Here is a 19,477-nt window from a genome sequence, read left to right as displayed (position 1 = left end):
TTATATAAATTATCACAAAACAAGTGCCTTCACTAAACTTGAAGAGAGAGAAGTTTTAATAGTAGGAAGTGAGAACTCCAGCTTAGAGAACCCTGTAGCTGAGCGTCCTGTCAGCAAAGGTGATCTCTGAGAACCAAGGAAGAAGCTAGAACCCTCTTAGCTACCTCCCATTTCCCCATCATTTTTCTGTATGGGACCCTGTGTTTCAACTGGGCTTACTTTCCCTTTCAGAGCTCAGCTTATATATGAACATTCACATGTGCATTTAAAAAGTAACCTGTGTTGGGCTGGGGTTGTGGCTCAGTGATAGAACACTTGCCTTGCACTATGTGAGGCAGTGGGTTCAATTCTCAGCTCCACATAAAAATAAATAAATTAAAAGGTCCATCAGCAACTTAAAAAAAAATGTGTGTGTGTGTGTGTGTGTGTGTGTGTGTGTGTATCTCCTGTGTCATTTTCACTTATCTTTTAGTGGAGGAAAAATCAGTTGTGAATTTTAGTCTTTGCTTCATTTTGCCTGTAAGTACAATAATCATGGTCCTTGATTTCATGACTTTCGTTTTAAGTGCTAAGCTTTTTCCATTTTTGAAAACTAAAGTAGGCTGAAGTTCTGGGGTTTTGCTGTAACGTTACAACTCAGACTGCAAAATCTTATAAAGAACACTGGGATTCAATGCTGGGATAAGTCTCATATGACAACATTATTATCCACAGACACAGCAAGGTGCAATCTGGTTGTAGTTCCTAAACCAGTTTGCCTTTGGTGAATGTCCAATTCTTTTACAACTGCCTCTATTGTTATCTGCACTCTAATTTTTCTATTGTCCAGGGAAATGTATTTATGGGGACAGATTGATGCAGCAGATGAGAAGATACATGGGTTGGATGCAAAAATACTTTGCAAGGAAGATGATTCAAACACAACTCAGGTTGGGGGAAATGGATTTTTTAAATAAATGAAATTTCAGGATGTTAATGTGATTTATTTCCCTTAATGGTGCTGGTGAAGGATGGCCCAGAGGTAACAAATCCCTTGCCTGCTCAGGCTGTGCAGGATATCACATTTCCCAATAGTTTGCTTCCCTCACGTGGAAGGGGATCCTGACTTTATGTGAAGAAAAAAATCACTGATCATTGGAGAAAAACAACTCATATTGCTTTATCTACAAGGAGGGGTCTATCACTTTATGATTTTTTTCTTTCCAGCTAGAAGGTCTAGTGTAAGTATGATTGGTAGCTTTTTGTAACATATGATGCCCATCATCTTACCAAATGGGCCTTTAAATGAACCTGTTACTTTGTGCCTGAACAATTAGTGCTTTATGCCCTGCTGCCTAAACACATTTATAGATTACAACCACACCTTTGTGTGGGTTTTCAGAGGAGCTACATTTCCCATAGTACAGCAGGGCTTTATATGTTGTGTGACTATCTACCTGAAATTGTGTCCCAAAGGCTTTGGTGAGCCTCATCTGTCCATGTTCTGGAGTGGAATCTTCAGCAGGAGAAATGTATGATTCAGTTGAAGTATCCAGGTACTTGAGGGCATCCGAGAAGCTTATTCTTTACAGGTATACTTAAAAATGGGGTCACTGCATATTTGGTTCATGAAAAGAGAAAGTTATCATCAGCTTGTTCCTTGTAATGGAAGGACCATCTCCTCTGAAATAATGTGATCAGTGGGAAAAGAGAATTTGCTTTGTCAAAATGGATCCATGCCTATCTTTTGGGAGCATATTCATTCCATTAAATTGGATATATGCCTAATATGGGGAAACTGAAGTGGCAGCATAAAAAAAAATTCCCATAAAGGGGGAGGGCAGGTAAGAACTAAGTTAAACAGCCTGCTTCCTCCTTTCGTCTCCTTCATGCTTTCTCTGCCTGGAGGCCAGCCAGATGCCCTATACCACACACAATTGCCAGTACATTAGAGTTGATTATTTGTCTCTTTGTCAGTATTGAAATGAGGAGTCAGGCCCTGCCAAGGTGGCTGTACTGAATGGGGCAATGATTTATAGATTAATTATTGGAAGGAACAAGGCAGCCAAGCATGATGCAGTGGAAAGATGCTGCACTAGGTGAAGACCTGCATTTTGGCTCTGGCTGTGACCCTTTAATAGCTGTTTGACTTTGGGCAAATCACTTAACCTCTCTGGGCCTCAGTCTCCTTATCTATAAATTGGGAATAAAAATTGATGTATGTAGGGATCAAATGAAATTATGGCTGTGACAGCATTTTGTTAATTCTAATGCACTAAATATGTGTAAAGTATAGTTATTGTTATTGGATGTCTAGGGAAATGCATAGTAACATCACCTAGTCAATAAGGAGCTCCAATTCTTCAATTCAAGGACCTTAAGGAGTACCCTAGAGGTCATACAGAGTAGGAGGCCTTGAATTTGTTGCTTTTATAACCCAGTTCACAAATCTGTTCAACTCTACAATAAGATGTGAAATGGGTCAAATTACAATTAGTATGAAACTAAACACTTCACTCCTCGACACCAAGAGCTCTGGAATGTTTTATGGCCATTGGCTTCTCAACATTGTATGTAGGATATGTCAAAATATACTCTACTGTCATGTATATCTAAATAAGAACAAATAAAAAATAAAATCCTTGCAGGGAGAAAAGAACAATTTGGGATATAGGCTATACATTAGTTTACAGTTTTTCTTCGTTGTGCATATGGAGGGGAGAACACAGGGTGAGTTATCCTAGAAAATGGAAAATCCCAAGGTCACATAGAACAGGGTGGTTGTCCTAAAGAACTGAAAATCCCAAGGTCACTTAGCATACGATTTGGTTTGTAATGCTTTACCAAAGCCATACACTAGGGGAAGCACTAAGAGATCACTTATTTCTTGCAATCTTTCTGTGCAATCCATGAGGTTGAAAAGCCATTTGTAGATAATTCTTACAGGTAAAAATATAAAATAATTTAAAAACCAGTATGAAGACCATGTCATCTAATTTTCCCATCTGAGCTTTTGTGTCCAGGAGATCTCAATTCTTGAAGAACTTTGATGGAAACCCTTAATGAAACACACACACACACACACACACACACACACATAGAGGTTTGACTATTTGGACTGGTTTCAACTCTCAATTCAGTGGCATATCTGGTAAATGCTCTGTTAGAGCATAAAAAATAAAATCAAAACTTACAAATTACAACTTCAGCAGCTATTATAAAAAACACCCACTGACATCTGTGTCTCTGTGTCACCAACAGAGCTGAAAGAAAAGTGGGCTCAGTTGCAGATTGTTTTGTCCATATCAAACCATATGACTATTTTGACTGCTTCTCCCTAAAATTGCATTATTGCTTGGCAGTTGCATTTCTACAGCCTTAAGGTTACTAAGTTTTTATCATGAATGAAGAAAGTGCAAGCATTTCTAGTACCCTAGATGTGACACAGGTTGCTCAATGCAGGCCTGACCTCAATAGTGATTGAGTCTTTCCTGCAGGCTGGCAGTTGCCGTAGGGCTGATACTGAATGTTACTATATTTGGAAAGCTGGCCATCCTAACATAAGTTAGTATTGAAGAAGGGAAAGGTAGACAGTGCTGTGGTGTTTATAGGCTTCATGTGCTGCAGAAAAGAAATTTTGACACAGATCTCTGGTTACTGCAGTGAATTGTGCCAGGTTAGAACTTGAAAACTCCCAAATCTTTAATTTCCTTCAGGCAGCTCTCTCTGAGTGCTTCAGCCTGATCTCAGTCCTAGGTTTCCCCCCCCCATCTGGTCTTGAATATGTATTCATGGCAATGAGATAGTATACAATTTCCTCCTAGCTTGCCTTATATCTCTCATTCTTCTGTGCGTACCTACCTGGTCTTTCCAATAACTACCCAAAAGCAGGGACCTGGGTCAACCTGTAGGACCTGATAAGCATCTCCAGGGCATGCTGGGATGGGTACTGGAGGGTCTCCTGACTAAACATATTTCTCCAGCCAGACTTTCCTGGTGCTTGAAATTGCTACTATTAGAGCACTTTAGCTGGCTAATGACAAAGAAAGCTCCCATTAGAATGCTCATTTAAGGATACTGAACCATTATCAGCCATTAGCACCCTCTCTTGAATTAGTATATCATATAAGCTAGTCAGTCACCTAGAAAAGCTTTGGAGAAATGGGACTCCCAATCAGGAAGGCTCTGCAGTTTCTAAAGAAACCCATACAGTTTGAGAAGGTCAAGCCTTACCCTCAATCTCCTTTCAAAAGCTGAAATGTTGCCTTTGCTTTGCTCCTTCCTCTGCCGCCACTCGATGAGGTTTGCATTGTGCTCTCCAGGCAATGAGATGTTGCATTTGCCCAGGGTGGGATTGACGGCCCCAGCCAGGATATGGGGCTCTGAGCTGAGGCTGATCTCCATCCCACTGGCAAAAGTTACACGTAGAGAACCGTCTGGACTCACTCGATAGGTACTTTGAGTATTTTCTGTAGACAGTAGAGAAAAGGAAGACGAGGATGAAGAAAGGGAAGAGCAGGAAGCCAGACAGAGACATGTTTAGCTTTAGGAAGCACATTCAGGAAGGGATGGGCAGGTGGGGTGCTGAGGAGCTAAGTGCCTTCCAGGCAGACCACCTCTCTGACAGGTAGATGTGCTTTTTGTCCATTTGGGTCTTGTTATTTTCACAGCTGGGGTATCTTGTTTCTAGGATCAAAGACTGCTATCTAACACCACAGGCTGGTTTGTGTTTATTTTTTATTTCATTTTTAAAACATTGCTTTATAAATTCCCTGACTTGTTGGATCAGCCACCTCTGTTTGATATGCTGGGAGCTAGAATGAGAAGAGTATGAAGTTCAATTTAGCATTCTTACCACCTGGAATACCATCACAGTTGCTGTACCCCAGAAAATACTAACACTGATAAAAGTCAATATTGTTCTTCTTAGAGCATCTGGCCCCACAACAAAATGAGTCCTGAATGACTGGGAAGGGGGAAAGCACTTTCTCTTTGTTCACTTCCCCTTTAGCTTCCAGGACATTCCTTCCAAATTATCCTTACTTCATTTTTCTTCCATTCTTTCTTCTCTTTGCATATAATGACTTTTAAATTCTCATTTCACTTCATTTTTCCCTGGTGTGTATCCTAATTTTTTTCCTTTTTATTCATCCATGTCAATGTTGATCTAGAATGTTAAGTTCAGTAATAAGACTCCATTACTTTCATGTAACCTAGTCAGACCCTAAAAGAGCTTTACAAACAGCTGGGCTTTGGGAACTGACTTGATAAAAGAGTAGACTTGGCAGGGATTTTGCCTCATTAATCCCTCAAAGATGTGATCCAAAGTTGATATGTGAAATTGTGAAAGGTGTGAATTTGTCTGGGTCTTAGCTGAAAAATAGGGAGAAGACTCCATCTTCTCAGTCAAAGGTGAATTGTATTTATTAATGGCATGCACAGGTTTGAGGGTACACAGAGATAGGTGCTGTTACAGTCAGGTGAAATTTTAAACATTCTTACCTTGTTTTAAAATATATATGGTACTAGTTGCTGTCAGGTTGGTTGACATGAGGACATTCTCACGATTGGAAGTATCTAGCTCCACTTTTGTCAGCTTCTCCAGGTCACTGTGGAAGCTGCTGACTTCTCCAGTAGGAAATGTTGCATTGGTCAAATGTCCCTCGGGGTCATACCTGAGGAATATAACCAATCCCAACTCTGAAGCCTCTTGGCAGTGATAACAGGCCTTTGCAAAGTAAAAATCACTTGGCAGCTAATACAGTTTAACTTTGAGTGATAACAAGTATTATTAACCTTGTTCAATAAGAAGAAAAAGGTCAGAGAGATGATTAATCAAACGAAGGTATTTTTGCAGCTTCTGAATTCCTGATGACTTCCTTGAGCTGTGCTGTTTTACAGAAAAAAATATATCTGGTAATGAATCACCAGGGTGGAAAACTGATTTATGAATCATGTCCTGCTGTGTGCAATGTTGCAAGGAGGCCTCCATTTGCAATTTGGGTCGATCCCATTAGATGTGATGGATTACAAAAACCAGCAGAGGGTGCCATTGTCAAAGGAAAAGAAGGCACAAAAAGGGCCCGCAAAGCCTGAGCAGGCCAATAAACTGCCTTTGCATTGTGATGAGAAAATTATAATTTGCTGCTGTTTAAGTTGCCAAATTTGAAATGAATGAATCATTCTTCCAACAAAATGAACAAGCACAGAGGATAATGGAAACATGTTCATTAAAACATTCTGGAACCCCCTGATCTTGGTGTCACATTCTTTTTATCTTTTTGGAGTATGGTGTATAATGTTTTGTAATTTGCCTATATGAGTAAGAGACAAAAAATAATAATTACCTGGGATAATAAGCAATACCCCATATCTAGGAATATAGCCTAGTGAGTTTACTTTTTTGAAAAAAAGATCCGAATTATTGGCAATCTCACTGTCCTCCAAATGGAAACTGCTTCCCTGAAGGCTTTTGATGTGGAGCTGTTCTTTTATTGCCAATAGAACCATGAAAAATAAACACTTCATTAAAAGTAAAGACATGCACTTGGAAACCCATTACTGTTTTCTTTTCAAGTTGCAAATTGCAAAATATTTAAGCACGTTTATTTGCTTTTAAAATGTTAAACAATTATATTCTTTTTACCCAAAGTGAGCAGGATTCAGCCTTGACACAATGGTGTAGTCTGGCTCTACTATCCCTTCCCCCTACAATTATGCAAAAAGCCATAGTAATTCAGTGTTAATCCACTAGGTTTTAAAGGACTCAGCCTGGGTAGTTGCTGAAATTTTAAAACCTATACCAGCCTGTGGTAGGCTTGGGAAAGGAGGCTAGCCCATAATTTGTAGGACAGAACTGAACTTGGGGCTATAGGCAATGCTTTATTGTGTTTGTATGTATGCACACAGGCTATCAATTAAAAGTCATGTAAAGGAAAAAAATTAACCAAACTGGTCATTTGACATCACGGATATACCAAATGTTAGTTGTTTAACTGGGTGTCTCCTTTCTTTAAAAGGATTTTGGTCAAAATGGTTGTGTGTTGCTTCTATGCACTTAAGGATTCATTATTAAAAAAAAAAAAAAAAAAAAGCCGAGTGGTGCTATTTGTGCCTAGAGTTAATGGCATAATACTTCCTATACCTAGCCTGTTTGTTCCTGGCTTGCTTTGGGGCTCTGTGGCTAAGAAGCAGGCCCCTGATGAGAAAGGAGCACAGAAAAGCTTGCAAATCCTATCCTGCTCCAACCTTTTCTGCCTGGTGTTCCTTCCAGGAGAGGAAAACAATGTCCGGCCTTTATTCTCCCAAGATATCAACCTGCTTTTCCCTGCAGGGAGGAGTTTTCAGCTAGCAAATAGAAGGCAGCTGCCTTATGTCTTCCTCACAAGGGAGTCTGTATAATGCAGGCAGCTCCTCTCTGTTCACTCAGCACCTGCAACTGTCCCTCATTTGTTTCCCTTTCCTGATGTCCGCGGGTTTTCCTCAACCCTTGGTCAATGCGGCTCTTTACCATGCTTCCACAAAATCTGAGGGTGCTATGGATACAGGTTGTCAACAGGCTTTGGAGCTTGGGGTTAGTTTCCTTCATTCTCAGTCACACAGTTCCTTGCCTTATTTTATTAAAAAACAAAACAAAACAACAACAAAAAAACATTTGTTGATTTGAGGTGCTGGGAACAGAACCCAGGGCCTCACATGTTCTAGGCAAGCACACAGCCACTGACCTACACTCCTAGCACTCCCTTTGTTTTAAATCAACATTTCATGCAAATGAGAGATCAATGGTTGTGTTTACTCTTTAGAGCAAGATGACAAGGCCATTCACTGAGCAGAGGAACAAGGGTCAAAAGTCCCAGTGAGCATTAGTAAAGACCTGTGTATAAATCCGGTTTCCTAACACACCTACCAACCAACTTTTAAGTCAAGTTACTGGTACTCTTTGAGATATATTTTAGTTTTAAGGCTTATTCCCAATATTGCAGACATGTTCCCACATATTCTGTTCTCATTCCTACTTTCCAACTGACTGTTGTACATTTGGAGAAGGCAGCTAAAGAGTCTTAGACAAGACTATCATTATTGAGTTAAGACCACTGGGGAGGATGCTGCTTTTCTGGTGAAAGAGTCAATGTTTGGGGAATAAGGTATCATTTCCTACAGGCCTGTACAGTTGCTGAGTAGCTAAAAGGTTGAAACGTTTTATTGCCTAATTTCCTTTTTGTGGCTACATAGGCATCCTTATTTCAGAGTGTATGTTTGGCTGTCACTCTATCATAAACAAAGCACCCCACCCCAACACACTCATGCACCCCAAATTTGGCTAGTTACAGTCAAACCAGTCACATTTGATGGTGTCTGCAGTCTGGCATCTCTCATGTGCTCAATCATTTATATGACCCTGGATCAAAACATATAGTCCCACTTCTGTTCTGTGGGGTCATTTCCAAAGGAAGAGTGACAGGCAGATGTATAATCAGTGAATAATTCCCACAACTTTGGAAAATTGCTCAAAGTAGATGAGAAAGAAAGGGAGCCTTTGATTTCCTATGGCTTGCTCGAGTCCCCCACCATCACAGGGGAATGCATCTTTCCAGTCTGAATGTCAAAGAAACACGTTTAATCAAAATCTCTCATGTTGTGTGTTTCCCTTTGGTGCCTGCATCCTTTGGTGTAAAGCACAAGCCAATATGCTCCAATGGATCCCTTCAGGCTACAACATGGGAGCAACCCCCTCCTTCCACCTGGCAGGGTGCAACATTTGCCTAGCCAGGCATGCAAATCTTAGGTGTTCATGTGCACGTGTTTACATCCCAATGGAGCAAAGAAAACATTTGTACAGGAAATTGAGAATTCATTCTTGTCCTTGAGGAGCATATAGTTTAGTTGGGAGAATTATATTTATATATTATTAAGTATATTTGGTTTCATATTTTCTCAGAAACAATAGCTTGCTCTTTCCCTTGATGACTATTTAACACAGAGCTAAACTATGCAGAGTAGAAACTAGATGCTCCTCCACCTTTGCTTTTAAGAAAATATTGCAAATTATAAAAGTAAAATCCATTACTTATTTTTTAAAGGAAATACAAAGGTGTTAGATCCTCTTTACATTTTCATGTCAGAAAACTGACCAACCTAATAAGCATTTTTAAAGAAATAACAGATTCTCTTTCCTCATCAAGAATTTCATGTGACTTCCTATTATTCACTTCCAAGTCCATAATGCCATTTTGTCTTCATTTGTCTTTCATTCTTTAAATATGAGAGTCTCATGCTAGGAACTGGGGATATAGTATTGAATGAAATTCAGAGTCTAGTAGGGCAGGTAAAACACACAAATAAGTTTAATGGAATAATATTTCCAAGTACTTATGTAAAGAAAGAACTGTAGATGCTCAGAAGAGGCAGAGGTCATTTCCAACTCGGTGAGCAGAAAAGGAGGAGGAAGAGCAGAAGAGGGTAGGGTTTGAATCCTGGAAGGTAGGTAGAGATGAAAGAATGAAGGAAGGCATGGAAAACAGGCAAGATTGTGGAAAGCATACAGGTGGGTGGAGCACAAGATCCACCTGAACGGTGGTAAGAGATGTGTCTACCTAGAGGCAGCGAGCTAGACCCTATGGTGCCTTAGTTCCCTTTCTACTCTAGAATTCTAGAAGGAGAGGCATGCTGGGACAGAGCTTGGGGAAACTGGCATACTGGCTTTGGAGGTAAGCATATAGTTAGTAGACAATGGAGAGGCATGGAAAGCTTTTCACGGGGAAGATAGGATCATCTGAGCAGTGCTTTGGTGGCAATAACTCATGGAAGGGGTGACATGGGGCAGGGAGAACTGTTAGGAGGCTGCAGCCTCAGCTGATATAAGAGAAGATGGTGGCCTCTTGCTTCTACCAAATGTATTGTGAGTGCCTATCATTGGGACTTGTCTTCCTCACTAGTCCGCCAACTCTCACATCTTCCAAGTGAGAGTACCAATGTCTCATTAATCTTTGTATTCTCAGTGTCTGGCAAAGAGTGGATTCTCACTGCATACCCTTGCTGAGTGAGTGTAAATATGATGCTGTCAGTGGAAATGGAAAGGATGGGGTGAATGTGAGAGCCAAAGTGGTTATAGAATAGACATAACCATCTATAAAGGGCTTGGGAACTACACTTAACTTACTTAGATGTCTTGTGCAGTGTAGCTAAACTTCCTTAGCAGCTTCTGAAAGCTTTTTCTGACACCAGCTCCTTGTTACTTCTGTTTGCTCCCTTTCTTTATTTCAGTTCTTCCTAACAGTACCCATGACTATTCTTTGCCTCATTCTGGATCCTTATCAAGGGCATAAAGCACAAAGAGAATAGTGTCTGAGCAAAGGTATTGAGTCCTATCTGTTGAGACCTGAAGGAACACTCAATGATTCTCTATTCTTATTTAAGTGAGATAATTTAACTACCTAGAAGCAGAGGGCTAGATCTTATGGTGTCTTAGTTCCCTTTCTACTCTGGAATTCTAGAAGGCATTGGAAACATTTCATATATTTGGACTGACTGATCATTACATAAGCACTTCTGCATGGGAATCACATCCTATCCCCAGGCAAATATCCTCCCCAGAGATGTGGCTTATTTATCTAGCCCCTCCTTCCTTTGTAATCTTATGGGGAGAACAGGAAATTATTTATTAGCCATATTTGATAAAACTGAGCATTTGTAAAAGAGCCTAGAAGATACCTAGAGATATTATAAAGGGTTTTCCAACTTTTCAGGGGCTGGTGTGTGTGTGTGTGTGTGTGTGTGTGTGTGTAAGGAGGAGATGAACTAACAAAGTTCAATAACATAGAGAATGCAGAATATCAAGGATCAAAGATAATTTTAATTGTCTATTGTGGTGCTGGGGATGGAACATAGGGCCATACCTCCAACCCCATCAAGAGATCTTGTAAATAAAGAGTCTCCTTAAAGTTGGAGGGGCTTGCCACAAAGGGAAAGGGGTCTGAGGAACTGTCAACTCAACCTGGACCTACAATAGTGACACAACTGATGCTCTGACTTTAGTCTGGGGCCTTTTTCATTTAGTAGAGCAGACACCTTTGTCAGATTCACAACCAAATACATCATGGCTATTCTTACAAATCTTGGGGGGAAGAGGGCTTGCCTGTTGTGTGAGTTGTGGAACCTATCCCTTGGATCCCAACTGTGGCAGATTTATTAAAACTCACTAGCCTCTCAGGTGGGAATGCCTGCCTTATTTTGCCAATATTCATATCTTGATAATCACCTCCTTGTTAGCTATTTCTCTGGGATCAGCTTTCCCCCTAATACTCAGAATGCTTACAGGTAGTGGAGGCATAGAGTACTGATACTTTGGGTGTGCAATTTCGATTCTGGTTCAAGTCAAATGGGATTATGGGAATGAACAAACTAAACAAAATCACACTACACAATAAAGGCAACACACTACCACTGTACAAGATGCTTTTCAAAATCCCATTCGGAATGTCCATTGTTCAGGGTCATGTGTGTCATTTGACCTCTCATAACTGCAGATAATAAAAAGTTGAATGCATTACTGGTTTGGCTACCTTTACATAGTAGTTCTCCATCCTGCCAAATTTTGTTTCATTTCTCTCTCCCTCTCTCTCATCTTAGAACAGATTTTTTGCTTCCACCTTGGCAAATAATTTGCCTCCTTTGGCCACAGAAAGAAGCTTCAGACAAATAGTCAAGTGTTGTTAGGAGGGCCTGGTATTTGTGGCCTTGCAACCTTCTACCAACCTTAGTCCTGCTCTGTTCTTCAGTTTCAGAAGGATAAGGAAAAAAAAAAAAAAACTTGGAATGCTCACAACTGGCTAAAGTAGTGGAAGATACAAGTGAAAGAAATCATTTAATTTTTTAATTTGTAAAATGTCATATTTTGCAAAGATGTTGTGTCCCCCGAGAACTAAGAAATAAATATTTTAAAAAAATGTCATATTTTGTGCCTAGAAGACTGTAGGAAGAATTAGTCATGTTATAAAGGTTGGGAAGTTATTCATTCCTGTGTGTACAGGCAAGAAGGGACAGGGGCAGTGTTTCAGGAGGGAAAGCTGTTTAGCAGCAGAATGGATTGCTTCAGGAGGAAGTGAGACCTTCTCCTCTCAACAGATGCTGTATGGCCATGAGGGTTTCAGAATGATTCTGGCTGGAGTTAAGGTGAGAGGAAAAAACAAATGTTTGCTCAGTCTCCTTTATTTTACCTAGTAGTGCTTCCATAGTTTTCTTTTCCTGCTACATTCTTCTAGCACTCCAGACTTTGTATAGTCACTAATGCACTCTCCAATGTTCCTTCTTTTTCTGGAAGGTAGTAGTGGTAAGGTGGTAGTAGTGGAAATTGTATTGGAACAGAACCTTAAAGACCTGACTCTAGATCCAGCCAATGAGCCATGCGAATGGGCAAGTTTCTTTCTGGGCCCCATTTCCTTATTTATGAAATGACTTCTACCAACTGAGCTATATCCCCTGCATGACTTCTAATGTTTTATTTTTGTGTGTGGCCATAAAATTCCATTACTACCCCCATATGCATGTCTATGTTTCTTATCTCTTAGTGGCTCAAGATTGGTTATTCAGCAATGATGTTAGCTTTTCATTCAGTACTGACCAAGTCTTGGTAACCCACCTGGACTCCACTCACTGGGATGATTCTGCTTACCACACAGTGCCTATGTTGATGTGCTGCCAGTGGGATACAGGCACACAAACTGAACTGACAATAACATCGTTTTCTCTATCTGGCATTGTCAATTGTACCCTATGTCCTGCATCATCTTCATTAGTAAACAAATAGATTTCTCTCACTGAAAGGATTCCTTCTGTTTATTCCATTCCCCTCCAGCTCCAAATTCTTTGCTCCTCTTTACAGCTAAGCTCCTCCAAATAATTCTTTACTCACTGTCTCCAATTTCTTCCTAGTCACTTTCTTTTTATTATTATTGAGCTATAATTCATATACCATGAAATTCAGTTTTAAAGGGTACAATCCAATGACTTTCAGCACATTCATGATGTTAAGCAACCATAATCACTACTTCTAGAATATTTCCATCATTCCCTCAAACAAACCCTGTACTAACAGTTACTCCCCATTCACCTTTCTCTCCATCTCTTGACAATGACTAATGTGATTTTTGTCTTTATAGATTTGACTTTTCTGAACATTGCACATAAATGGAATAATATGATATTTGTTGTTTTGTGTTTTTGGTACTGGGTATTGAACTCAGGGGCACTTGGCTACTGAGCCACATCCCCAGCCCTATTTTGTATTTTATTTAGAGACAGGGTCTCACTGAGTTGCTTAGTGTCTCACTTTTGCTTAGGCTGGCTTTGAACTTGCGATTCTCCTGCCTCAGGCTCCTGAGCCACTGGGATTATAGGCATGCACCACCACGCCTAGTTCTGTCTTCTTCTGTCTGGTTTCTTTCATTGATCATTATCGTTTTGAGGTTCATCCATGGGTAACATGTATCAAAACTTTATTTCTCTTTATGGCTGAATATATTTCATGGTATGTATATACCTCATTTTGCTTGCTTTCATCAATTGATGAAGACTTGGGTGGTTTGTACTTTTGGATATTATGAATAATAGTGCTATGAACATTTGTGTATCCATTCTCTCTTAAACCTTTTCTACTTGGGCTGCAGTCCCCTACTGTGTCATAGCACCTGCTCTTCTCTAGGTAAACAATGATCTCCATAGTTCAAAATTCAATAGTCAGTTCTCAGCCCCATCTCATTGGAAGTATCTGACACAGCTGTTCAGACTTTTCTCCTTGAATTACTGGTTTATTTGGTGATAGAATCTGAATGTGTCCCTCAAATTTATATGCTGAAAACTAATTGCCAATGTGATATTGTGAAGAGGTGAAGCCTTTAGGAAGCAATTAGATAATGGGGGCTCAGACTTCGTGCATAGGATTAGTGACCTTATAAAAGGGCCACAGGGAAGTAGCTTAGTCCCTTTCAGCTCTTCTCTTCTGCCATGTGAAGAAACAGTTCAAGACTGCTGGCACCTTGGTCTGGGACTTCCCTACCTGCAGAACTGGAGAAATCAATTCCTACTGTTTATAAATTACCCAGTCTGAAGTTTTGCTTACAATAGCACAATCAGACTAAGACAATTGGCTTCTAGAATAGTCCACTTTCCCAGTTTTCTTCCTACTTCGCTGGTCTTTCCTTTTCACCCTCTTGCTGCTTCCTCTTCATACCTCCAACTCTAATCTTTGAAGTGCTCCAGAATGTTTTCAGATCTGTTTTCTTCATTGTCTACACTCAGTTTCACGGAGATCTCATCCCATATCAATCTAAATACAATCTGAACACTAGTGGATGCCAAATGTCACCCTTCTCTACTCATTTCCAGACTCATCTATTCACTAGCCTATGTGATATTTACACTTAGATGTCTACCTAAATTGCTCATATCCCAGTTGAATTCCTGATCTCCCACCTTACAACCATCCACTATAATGCACTCCCTGCATAGTCATCTTTTCTGAGAAACTGAAACCCCAATATCTACTTGCTTAGGCCAAAAACTTTGCTATTGTCTTTGACTTCTCTTTCTCACAAATAACATATGTAATCTATAGTTCTATTGTCAAAATATATTCTGAATTTTAATACTTCTTATTGTCCCTCCACTAGTCCAAGTCACCATCTTTTGCTTGGCTTATTTCAACAAAACCTCCCCAAACCTTTTAGTTTTTCCGGTTTCATATGCTGTTTTCAATTCAGAATGAATCGGAAAATGTAAGCTAGGCACATCAAGCCTTTACTCAAAACTCTCCAGTGGCTGCACCTCTTAGAATAAAAGGCAAAATCTTTATAGTGGCCCCTAAGGCCCTATATGAAGTAACTCTGGCCAGGGTTGGTGGTACATGCCTGTAATCCCTGCAATTTGGGAGGCTAAGGCAAGAGGATCACAAGTTTGAGCCCAGACTCAGAAACAGCAAGGCCCTAAAGAACTTAGTGAGACCCTGCCTCAAAAAAAAAGGTGGTGGGGGGGGGGCTGGGGATGTGACTCAGTGGTAAAGCACCCTAGGTACAAATCCCTCTACCAAGAAAAAAAATGAAGTAGCTCTGGCCACTTAAAGGATTTAATCTCCCCATTACTCTTTTGTTTGTTTAATGTTTTCATTTGTGCCTTATAATTATATATATAATACTCCCCAGTGCCTCCTTTCTCCTTTCCCTCCTTTCTCCTCTACTACTCTTACACATTCAGCTCCATACATACATAATTGCCTTACTGTTTCTTGAACATGTTAGGATTATTCCTGCTCAGGGCCTTTGCATTTGCTGTTCCCTCTTCCTCTAATACCTCCTTCCTGTTGGATATGCATATGACTTTATCTTCTACAGGTCTTAGCTCCAGTGTCACCTTTGAGGCTGTCCTGCCCTCCCTTTTGTCTCACACATTTGATCTCCTTTACCCTATTGTATTAGAGACGTTAGAATATAATTTATCACCACCTGAAGTTCTACATATCTTACTTGTCTCCCTTCAATGACATTTAAGCTCCATGTTTATCTTTTCTGTTCATGACTATATCCCCAGCCCTTAGAAAATTGAGTGGCACAGAGTAGATGCTCAGGAAATATTTGTTTAATAAATAAATGGTTGAACTGGTTATTTTGAAAATGAGTTAATACTTTGGCCCTTTCTTGTTGGGGAACTGAGTTCAACCAATAGCTTTCAAAATAGTTATTTGGGGCTGGAGTTGTAGCTCAATGATATAGTGCTTGCCCAGCATGTACGGGGCCCTGATTTCAACTTCAACATCACATAAAAATGAACAAAATAAAGGTATTGTGTCCATCTACAACTAAAAAAAATATATTAAAAAATAGTTGTTTGCCTAAGGTCAGCCACAATGTGATCTGGTATGGGCTTTAAAAAAGACATTAAAATTTCTCATTAGAAGCTAACATTTCTAAAGGTAGTATATTTCAAAATGCGGCTTTAAAAAAATCTTTATTTATTTTTATTTGGTGCTGAGGATTTAACCCAGTGCCTCACATGTGTGAGGCAATTGCTCTACCACTGAGCCACAACACCAGTCTGAACTGTATGTTTTTGAGACAGAATTTTGGGGTTTGAACTGTGGACTTGAAATACTATGGTGTGAAATACTAATTCAGAGAATGGACATACTAGGGACTGGGGTTGTGGCTCCTGGTAGAGTGCTTGCCTAGAATGTGCAAGGCCCTGGGTTCGATCCTCAGCACTACATAAAAATTAAAAAAAATGGACATACTAGGGGCACCCATCCCATGTTGCTATTAAAGGAGTCAATTAAAAAACAGTGTAAATCACCTACTCTAGCACCTATCACTTAGCAAATCCTTAGCGAACACTAGCGTTTATTACTCTTCATTAAGATATAAGAGAATTTTTCAAAACTAAGGAACACTTGCAACAGAAACAACTGAATACATTTTTTTCTAAGTGAAACTAGAACAGCTATCCAGCTCTTTTATATAAAATGGCACTTCTTTGGGACATGATCCAAAGCTTGAAGGCCAAGTCTTTTGTCCCTTTCCTCAGGAAGCTCTCATGGGACTGGCCATATTGTCTACATCCTCACAAGAGTAGTCACACTTGGAAACTCTCATACTTAATATCTCTACTTCTCACAGTCTTCAACTTTAACACCATTCCTGGCTCTGGGTTCAGATTCCACAGATTACCCTCCCTCAGTATACTGGCCCAAAGTACAGCAATTCCCTTTGTGGGGAAAATGCTTTGTGAGTGCTGGCAGACCAGCTTGCTAACTGCATTGATGTGCAAACAAGGTTGTCCATGCTTTAAAAGGCAAGGACAATGGTCTGTATTTCCATGCCTTGACATCTCCTAGTAGCTTGCTGTCAGACACATTTTGTGTTTGTTCCAAGTTAAACAAAGTTGTCACAGATCTGGTCTGTAACTGCCAATATGTGCTGAATTCTTTGACTTGCGCAGGGACACTCAGGAAACCCAAGCCCACACAGGAGCATTTGGCTCTGCATTTCACGAAAGCAGTCAATGGAGTGGTGCTGCTATTCAGCATTTGATCCACATAATTTTACACTTGCTTTTCAGGGTCCATTTCTTATATTCTAACTTCTCTCTTACCTCCCACCACAACTTATACTGAGTTGGACTAGGCTGGGCACATATTCATGTATTCATTCATTAAACCCCACAGGGATCAAGAAATACTTGTTAAATCACACTGCTTCTTTACTGCTTTAGAACTATCCTCTAGCTTTGTTATTTAAATGCAATTTTACCTTGTCTTCCCAGGTATGCTGTAAATTGTTTGAGTACATGGACTTCTACCGCATTCCTGACTCCTGCAGTGCTATACTTGATTCCTCCTTCATTCAGTCTATGCTTTTATTATTATGCTTTACAAACTGCTCTGGGAAAATGGGTCCAAACCCTAGGAGTTGGGTAAAATTTTCTTTTCGACTATTTACTTTTTATTGTGATTGTTAGGAGAAAATAACATACAATACCCAGCAATTACTAAGCCATTTTTCTACTGTAATACAATTGCAAATAAAAATCCAACAAAGACTATGTTGAGAATTAGAAACTTACTCATAAACAGTTGTCCATCCATTTTCATTACTTTTGGTAGCTAGAAGTCCCGTGTTTCCTGGATAGGTCATCAAGGCCAGATTATAGCCTTGGGCTGAAACTCTTTTTAGGACTCCATTGCTGCTTATAGTCAGCCAGTACACCTGCCCGCCAGGCACCACAAGCCAAAGGGGCATCCCCCCTGCATCACGGCGAATATGCACTGAATTGCCATTGCTGCTAGTAATGGCACCCAAATCACCTTCAGCATTGTAGGTGAAGTTGTACACATAATCCCTTGTTATCAAGTTCAGGGTGTGCAGGTGGGTTCCATTGACAGTGAACTGATAGAGTTCCTGATCAGCAGGTGAGGCAATCTCATAAAGATTCATGTCATTCAGATGGGCTTGGTTCCTGCTAATGGTACGAATTCGAACATTTCCAAGATCTGCTACATAGAGGGTACCATCAGGCGACACTGCTAAGGAGGAAGGTGCTTTCATCTTTGCATCTTTGGCATAGGCCCCATCACCTATGGGAGAAAGATCTAGATTTTAGTAATTGGCATCATGAGCATTTATATGAACACACCATAGGCAGAAAGCACTGTGCATCAGGAATCATTTTAAAAGGAATAATCAGTGAACCAACATTCTCTGCATGGTCCCCTTGATGATTCTGAAACCCATTATTCAAAAAATTGTAATTCTTGAGTCAGTACCACTAAAGATGAACAGTAAGATGTAATTATCTCAGTTACACCAATTTTGTGAAATCCTCAATCCTGCTGTTCAGAATCTATTGTATTGTAAGACAGAAGAACAGCAAATAATGATAGCTACACAAAATTTGGCTAGAAATCCATGAGAACTATGCCCGTCAATGCTTGTAGGATCTGTTTCATGATTTTCCAGTCCTACCATGCCTAGAGCCCTTTCTTAGTGTTAATTCCCATTGTTCCACTGTTAAAGTATGCTAAGTCTATAAATGTAACAATGATTCGGTGCATCAAATTTGATAAATAGACTAAACATTAGATTTGCCTTGAATGAAAGATACAAATTAGCCAAATATCTATAAAACTTATTGTCCAGGAAATCATTGGAAATATTGATCAAAAGTCCTTTTGACCAAATTGCTGGCTCCTGATTGCTGTGGCCTAAGAAAAGGCAAAAGGTAAGAGGACCATTTGGGCTTGGATGAGTAGTTTAATAGGGCTACATGTAGCAAGGAGGGGTTTCTATATAATGCATCTGTTGACATTTAGAGGTCTGTTAGCTATCTGGAATATCCATTGCATGTTTTGGAGGAAAAGACTCTTTTTCTCCCATTTCAATTAAAGTAAAGGACCCTATTAGTTTTGGAGAGGATTTTAGGTTTTTATGAAACAAGGTAGATAGCAGAGTGATGTCCTTAGGAGCCTCCATTGTGGGATTAAATTTTACTATTCTATCCCCAAGGCATTCTGTTCTTGAACCCTCTGAATCTCGAATAGTGAATGTTTTTAATCTGGAAACCAGTCACCTAGGGGAATTATTTTTTCCATAGCCAAATCAGTAGATGTGGGTTGTACTAATTTTCCCTTTCTTGAAAGTACAAATAATGTCATATTCTTACATTGGCACAATGATCTTAACTTTTGAAAAGAGTATAACATTTTTCCTTTAACTAGTTTATCCTCAGTATAGCAAGGTAATACAATTGAGACAAGTGCTTGTCTTTAACAAATAAGGCAAATGAGTCATGAAGAGGTTTTGTGGCTTTCCTAGGGTCATTCAGTGATTCAGTTGTCAGAACAGCTAGGTGATCTGACTGCCAACCCATTCCATTCTTTGCTAGCCCACACCAATGTTTACAAGGAACCCTTTTGACTTTTCTGAAGCATGCTTTTCTTTTAAAAACAGAGAGGGGG

At 39.8% G+C, this 19,477-nt stretch overlaps 1 protein-coding gene across 3 annotated transcripts in view; it reads right to left on the bottom strand.

Moving 5' to 3' along the window:
• Tenm1 (teneurin transmembrane protein 1) overlaps positions 1-19,477 on the bottom strand; it is a 556,980-nt gene that overhangs the window by 18,662 nt on the left and 518,841 nt on the right. For all 3 annotated transcript variants that reach the window (XM_077793578.1, XM_077793579.1, XM_077793580.1), the window contains 3 exons: positions 17,587-18,097; positions 5,482-5,654; positions 4,213-4,448 (listed from right to left, as the gene is read on the bottom strand). In XM_077793578.1, the coding sequence (XP_077649704.1) occupies positions 4,213-4,448; positions 5,482-5,654; positions 17,587-18,097 (920 nt within the window). The remainder of the gene's footprint in view (positions 1-4,212; positions 4,449-5,481; positions 5,655-17,586; positions 18,098-19,477) is intronic.

Source organism: Urocitellus parryii, chromosome X, assembly GCF_045843805.1.
Source record: "Urocitellus parryii isolate mUroPar1 chromosome X, mUroPar1.hap1, whole genome shotgun sequence".
Lineage (NCBI taxonomy): Eukaryota > Metazoa > Chordata > Mammalia > Rodentia > Sciuridae > Urocitellus > Urocitellus parryii.
The sequence above is the reverse complement of the archived record's forward strand: the minus strand, read 5'-3'. Positions and strand labels throughout refer to the sequence as shown.